At 38.0% G+C, this 7,797-nt stretch overlaps 2 protein-coding genes across 3 annotated transcripts in view; both read left to right on the top strand.

Moving 5' to 3' along the window:
- LOC141430993 (GPI transamidase component PIG-S-like) overlaps positions 1–7,797 on the top strand; it is a 103,950-nt gene that overhangs the window by 56,649 nt on the left and 39,504 nt on the right. The gene's annotated exons all lie outside the window — the stretch shown is intronic.
- Positions 242–5,196, top strand: LOC141431370 (GPI transamidase component PIG-S-like; the record flags this gene model as incomplete). Its single annotated transcript, XM_074092541.1, is given in 5 exon segments — positions 242–268; positions 855–1,028; positions 2,296–2,437; positions 3,342–3,546; positions 4,623–5,196. Coding segments are annotated over 5 exon segments (702 nt in total).

Below are 7,797 nucleotides of genomic sequence, written 5' to 3'. Positions count from 1 at the left end.
GGTCTATTGTGGTGGTGGTGATAGATGGGTTTGTGTGATTTGTGTGTGTTCAATGTTGAGGTGGAGGAACTGCATGAACACACATTTCTTGCATAAACGTAGCCTTAAGGTCGCGGGTGAGCAATGTAATTGTTTCAGTTCATCTGAAGACTTAGGGGCTGTTTCACTTAGTGTTAACTGACGGTTAAATGTGATGCCGTCTCTATATGTTCACGTAATTTAAACCTTAAGCGTATACGAAATGATCGAAAGTCCTTTCGGAATTGTTGTGACTTATGACATAATGGATTCGATTTCAACAAGTATATTTAAAGTGCTGCCACCTAGCGTCCAGAAGCAGAACTGCTAACAGAATTACAATAAGAGTACATAGCGTAATTCAGCTACTCGCCGATAGAGGGCTGCGTCCGGCGCAAATCTTACTATCACACTCGCACTCGCACACTTCCCTAAAGAACTTTGGAGATGTAATACATCGCACACTATCATTTCCTACTACCATTACCATCATTTACTAGTGCCGGCTAAGCACCAGCAGATGTTCCTGCACTCCGATTTCTGGCCAGAGGGCGTGGTTTTCCGTCGCTTTAGGGAAGCAAGGATAAAAATCCCCAAATAATTTGTTGTAATTTTTTTGTTTCTAATGTCTTTTTGTGTTTTTTATTGTAAGTATAATTTGAATTTTACAGCGCATTGGTTTTACTGTAATGCTGTATTTTTTTACTGGCAAATAAATAAATAAATAAATTTCGCAGAAATGCACTGTCGTTCAATAAAAATGTCGCACAATATTGCATCGCACACGCGGTGTCGCTCTTGTGCGATTATTATTTATTTTGCAATGGTACTTCCAGAGGGGATACCGGCGGGCCGCTGCAGAGCTTCGTGTCCCCCGAGTGGGGGAGCGTGGTGCTGCCCAGCCCGACCGCGGAGGAGTGCGCCGCCGGCGCTCCCAGCAGACCCGACGTACACCTCCACATGACTACCTTCGTGACCCAACTGCGCCCACTGCTGGCATCATGGAACCGGTAACTATAGGGTCAATCAACTTTACCTTGACCTGAGTCCTAACTTTTTTTAACAGATATATGTATTAGGTATTTATTATTATGTATTAGGTACTAGCGAACCAACTGAATCGTACACGCACTATAATAATAATAATAATTTTATTCGATGTATGTGGGACATGGGTTACATTTGCAGATTATAATACATGAAAATAGAGTATCATCAGACCCTACCTTTTCAGGTGTACATACATTTTAGCTGGGATATTATTAACAATTTTAAAATCATTACAATTTATCCAACTATTTAGACGACTAGGTTTCAAATTATCATAGCTAATACAATACCATAACGTAAAAATATATGTTAACTTTCATCATTAAACCTGTCCTCTCCCAGAGGCACAAATTTGTCCCCAAATTCCTTTGATCCTGTTATCCTGGGAGATGACAGATTAAAGAAATCATTCATACTATAGTAACATTTTCTAGCAAGCCATATCTTAATAGATTGTTTAAAATTATTTATTTTTTAGATTTGAACACATCAGGAATTTTATTGTAGACTGAGATGCACATATTGTAGGAATTCTTTATTCTTTCTTTTTCATATTGTAGGAATGCTGTGGAACCTATTCGTAAAAAAAAGTCATAGTGACATCGCATTGCTTGACAAGGTAATTCATTATGACACTTATTGTTAGAGCGTTCTACTGTGGGTCGGGAATCAAATGGTTCGACTGTAGGTACTTAAGACCTAGACTTGCTTTGTTATTTTGGATATTATTTCAACATTCTCAAAATTCTTTATTCGATGGACAATTTGTGCTTTATAAAGTAAATTTTCCGTTATTCTTAGTGTTGATTTGTTCTTTATAAAGTACGCGAGGAGTCGCGAGGACATTTTATGCTAACGTGGTTAGGAGCTAGTCCATAAAATAATGGTCTTGTAACTACGACAAAAATGTCAGCTCCATGAATTTTAACCACAGACAACATAGAAACTGATGGTGATGGTTTTAAAGAGTTGTCCAGGGGACGTAACCATGGCGACGAGGTACGAGAAAAAGTTGATGGACTATGGGTCTATATAAAGGAATTAAGGAAACAATGAGGGTTGGCGCTATTAACTCATATTATTATAGGTAGTGCCACAGAAATTGAAGTGAATGATTACACACACAGCTACATGAAGAACTGATTGCATCAAAGGAGAATGAATTAAATGAATGAGTGAATGCCAAAATCCATTGCAATCGGTGGAACCCGTTGTATGTTGTTGCAGAGGGAAAAGAATGGCGCCACGATGCTGCCGTCGCGGTCAGTGACCCCGCGCCGCTGGGAGGTGGACGCGCTCATGCGCCTGCGCCTACAGGAGCAGCTGGCTTCTGGGAAACTCGCGCTGCAGTCGCTCGCTGACCTGCTGGGTACTGTTGCAACAGATGCTACTTCCAATCCCGTCTGAACCACTCGACAAACTTATTCGTTTGAAAAAAACTGCATTGAATTTTTATTTATCCATTTGCCATCTAACAACTTCTTAAATTTTAATTTTACAGTTTTTTTTTAACCAAATCGAAAAATCAAATCTGTCGAGCTGTTTTTTAGTTTTAACGTCACCGAGTCACTGACGAAACCCTATAGTTGATTTTTGCATGACATATGCAATATTGACTGAGATCCTTATAGTGGTTACGGGTAGTAATGCCTTATCATGAGACTCTCACTTATTCAGTGAATGTTATAGAAATGCTATTCATCATCATCATCATATGAGACGTACCTAGGACGTCCACTGTTGGACATCAGCCTCCCCCATATACCTCAATTTACTTCGGTGAAAGCGACCTGCATCCACCGTGAACAAAGGCTTTAACCAAGTCATCCGTTCGGGTGACACTCTTTCCCGGCCCGGATAATACCGACATGAAATACCGACCCTGTTTTTCGTGTACACGCCCATAGAAACTGACATGAGCTGGCATGGGCATGGCACTAATTACGTATTCTCATTACGTCTAAACCGCTCAACCGATTTTAGGTGAAATTTGCATGTCGTTAGACATTTTTTAAAAACGGCTGAAAAACTGGCTTGTCGAGCACACATTCTACACTTTTGATGAGTTCCTTAAACTTTAGTCAATTATTTACTGAAAATTATTAAATTAATTAGTTTTTAGAATATATTAGTATTATTTAACAAATGACATGTAATAATGATATACAAAAAAATAGTATGAGTATGATAGCGATTAATGAATTTTACGCGGACGGAGTCGCGGGGAACAGCCTAGTTTACCTAATATTTTTTGTTTAAATTTCCCTTCACAGCTGAAATATCCAACATTGTTATCAACGACGAAGTCGGCTCGTCCATCAACGCGGCAGTAGAAGGCATATACGAGGCGACGGAGCTCATGTCCCAGGGTCACCTAGAGGAGGCCTATAGGGTCTCGCAGAAGGCTTTCCTGGCTGCCGAGGCGGCTTTCGCTGATCCCAGTTTGCTCGCGCTGCTGTACTTCCCCGACGATCAGAAGTAATTTTTAGTTATTTTAACCCTTCTGAGACGAGCACAGGAAGAAAATAACACAATTTTTTTTATTCGACTGGATGGCAAACGAGCAAGTGGGTCTCCTGATGGTAAGAGATCACCAGGGGTATTGCAAATGCGTTGCCAACCTAGAGGCCTATGATGGGATATCTTAAGTGCCAGTAATTAACACGGTTATTCAGTTTTTACTAAGTATATACATGCGTAACGGAATCTTTGAACTCATTTTTAAAAAGCTTGTGTTAATGTATTTTAACAAAAACTTATTCAGACAGTTGTTTACAATTGTCGTGTGCAAAATCAATTCAAACGGCCTTGGGACCTACCATGATCTTTTCATAAACGATCCAAACGAAGAGTAGTTCAATTTAGGCACCTAAACTGAATCGTCGAAATTGGTACCACGACGTTTATTTCTCAGAGCTGAGTCTCAATGGTTTACAAGTGAATGAAAGACCGATATTGTCTCTGGTCCGAAACTGAAATGCTAAGTCGCGAAAGGGATGCCACTATATGCAAACCAAATATTGTATACTAAAACCTCTTTATTTTGGAAAACCATAACTCTATCTTCTTCGTGTTCTTAGCAACCGTTTGTGTTGATTGCAAATAAAATGTTTACGCTGTCACTAATACACCAGTCTTTTTTTCTCACTGAAAAATTAGTTTTATCAATGAGGAGTTAAGAATCACAATGTCGTGAGTACCTTTGAAAAGTTATAAACTTGAATAAAAGTTTAAAAGTTCTTTGAAATTTATAAATATTCCAAGTAAAACACTTAAAATTCCAAACAATTGACAGAATGAGTAACTTATACTGAATCGCTAAATTTGACATTGAAGCGATTCAATTCCCACTCAAGTTAAGCGTCATGGTACAAAACCGCTTGAAGTGATTGAAAAAATGTCTGTATCGCTGTCGCTGAACCGTGCTTGAACTGAATCGCAAAAGTAACGTCGTGGTACGAAATAGCGATGCAGTTCAGTTTAGAGCCTAAACTGAATCTATTAAGAGAGCGTGGTAGGCCCCTTAACCTTATGCAATTTTCTTTGTATTTCAGATACGCCATCTACATACCGCTATTCCTGCCCATAATGTTCCCCGTTGTGTTGTCTCTGAAGAACTTGTTTTTATGGATACGCGGCAAGCCGCTGCACAAAGAAAGGCTGACTAAATACCAAAGTATTTTTAGCAATATAACCAATATAATGTGAAACACTCGCCGCCCATGATACTGATGAATCTGCCATGACAAGGACACGTATCTGGAGTCAGTCTGTACAAGAACATTATCAGTGACTGTTACTTTAGTGCAAGCTATTATTTAAGTGCTTTTATTATGGCATTGCATTGTACTTAGAGTTGCATTGTTTAATCACGCAGCTTAATAATTGATGTTACCAATAAACCTGTACTTGATATACAGTGTTTTTGTCATGGCACGGCAGCATAAGTCGTCTCCAATCGATTATTTTAAAGTTTTGGGATGCACGTTACGTTTCGATTTTTATGAAGATCGTTTCAATTGAATACGATCTAGCAATTTTTTTAATCGATTCGTTTCAAAACGATCTTCAACCGATTCGATTCATAAGTAAGGTGAATCGTATCCTTTGAAGTAAATGTATTTATTTGTTATGGTCACTGATGTATTAAACTGTAGATACACATTGCCAAACAAAATCCCCATCAAAGAATGTCCGAACTATTTATTTGTTTGTGTAACAAATAAAATCATCACCCACACAAATTAATTAAAAGAATACGTGACGAAATTTGAACCTAGTCTTTACTAAGTTACAGTTGAATTTCGCTAGCGGCCATATTCCACAATTAATAAAAATATTTACGTGTGCGTAGAAACACTGATACCACCACACAAACAAATAGAAAGAATACGTGACGAAATTTGAACCTAGTCTTTACTCTATTACAGTTGAATTTCGCTAGCGGCAAAACTCCACAACGCTTGACACTTGACAGCTAACTCCACAATTTCACATACGCATGCTCGAATATGAATGTAAGCCTTATCAGAAAAGGCAGAGGGATTAATTTCACTTGCTACATTGAAGGCGACGTTGCAAGATTGCTTGGATGAGTTTGACGTTTCTTAAGACGGACGAATTCAGGTTGTAGAACAAAGAATGCATTCGGACTTTCGGAGAGGACTTTTGTAATAAAAAGTTTTTGTCAATTAAATGAAAAAAAATTAAAAGGTAACTTTTAAGCTAATTTTCTTTAGTCCAAATGTTTACCGTTTTCGAGATAATCTATATACAGCCGGATTAAGACTATTTGATGCCTTAAGCAATGCACGCCTATGCCCCCCCCCCCCCTTATCGATATTTTAAATAAGTATTTATTACGACGAAATATTATATTTATGAAATACGATAGAGATTATGGGGAGGCACGAGCGAGCGGATTTTCAAACAGCCTTACCTTTTATGTGCTAACAAAAAAAATTTGTTGCTGTTTATGGTGCCCCCAAGACGTGATGCCCTAAGCAATCGCTTAATTTGCTTATGGGCTAATCCGGCACTGTCTATATATATAAAATTAAAATAATAAACTGACTAACTGACTGTTGATATATCAACGCACAGCCCAAAACGCTGCACCTAGAGACCTACTTTATGCCCCTGGTTACCGAAGTACTCGTCAAGACGACAAACGAGTCCAAACTCGATGTGGTCGTGTCGTTTATCACAGAGTTCCTATGGTCACCCGCTAGCTTTATCATCAGATCAACTCCATGTTATAATAATATTGCATTGTCATCGGATTTAAGTATACATGCGTGTAAAATTTCAGCTCAATCGGTTGAAGATATCCACTTCAAATTTGAGTTGAAAGATTCCACCCGAGCAAACATAGTTACATTACACTGCAAATAAATATAATGCTTGTAATAAGTTTGTTAAAAATTTAATTTTTAATACAAGCTTTTTTGCCGAATGTACTTTTTGTTGACTGTACTTGAATTGTCGTCTAAACTACATATCTGTACCAAATTTCAAGTCGGTACTATTAACTATTGAGGAGTTCCCTCCTGCAGAGACGATTCTGACAGAACCACCAAGTTGTCACTACCAGATTATTGTATTGTCACCAAATTTACATAAGTATGCCAAATTTCAAGTCGATCGGACCACTGAAAGTGGGTCAAATTTAGCTTCCAAGATTTGACCCAAACAAACAATAAATAAATAAATAAGCAAACAGGGCAAGCTACAGAAAAGCTTCTAAAAATATCGCCGAAATGTAAGCACTTGTGCAAGTATTTCGAATAAAAAACAATTTGAATTCTCATCCTCCTTGGTTCTGGCTGTTTGCTTCTAAAACCATTGCCAGCGCACGCCGCGCGCAGCTCAAAAAAAAAATTGCAGGCTGTCTGTCAGCACAGTTCATTCGCGGGAAATTCGGCGGACTTCGTATGTTGTGTAATTAAATAATAAGAAGCTCGACTAGTGTGAATAAATTGTAAACTGTATTATAAACCTTGTAAACAGTTTAAAATACTTAGTATGATTTTTTTAGTGTAAAAAACAATAGGTAAACATAGTGATTAATACGGTGTAGATTTGGCGAGCGCTTTATCAAAGTTGGCTTCATTGAGGTTTGTGGTTCATAAATTGCTTTATTAATTTTGCACAAAAACGAATAAACCACACAGTCAGACAGTCAGTACATTATATTATCGAAGCTTTATAAAACATAATAAAATCGCAAACTTCAAGGTAAATATTCAAACGACATAGCTACCCGTTGCTAGGCGACTCGGTAAATAAAATAGAGTGACGGCAACTCCACTACACTTTTGTTCCATGTTCTGTTGTTTATCTGTTTCGTTTTACTGATATGCTTTCCTGTGCGTGTGACAAAGACAAGGCATTTGTCAATGTTGTGGAATTCTGGCAACGTTTATCTTTTAATAGCAATTTAGAAATGGCTTTAAAATTAATTTAAATCAATATTTCTCTCTGATTATTAGAATTTAATAGAAAAAACAACAAATACTCGCTGAAAGTATGATATTCCATCAGATTTGTTCCGTTTTCGCGAGTGATTTTTGCACTTTTTAAAGACGCACGTGGGCATCGTTACGCTTGCACTGACAAAACGTACTGAGAAAAAGAAGGCCACATTTACCAAAGTGGCGCTCATTTGGCTCGGACATATTCGGACGCGCGACTGTGGATCTACAGTTTAATACATCAGTGTTATGGTTA

Source organism: Choristoneura fumiferana, chromosome 9 (genome assembly GCF_025370935.1).
Source record: "Choristoneura fumiferana chromosome 9, NRCan_CFum_1, whole genome shotgun sequence".
Lineage (NCBI taxonomy): Eukaryota > Metazoa > Arthropoda > Insecta > Lepidoptera > Tortricidae > Choristoneura > Choristoneura fumiferana.
Note: the sequence above shows the minus strand (reverse complement) of the source record. Positions and strands in the feature narration are given on the sequence as shown.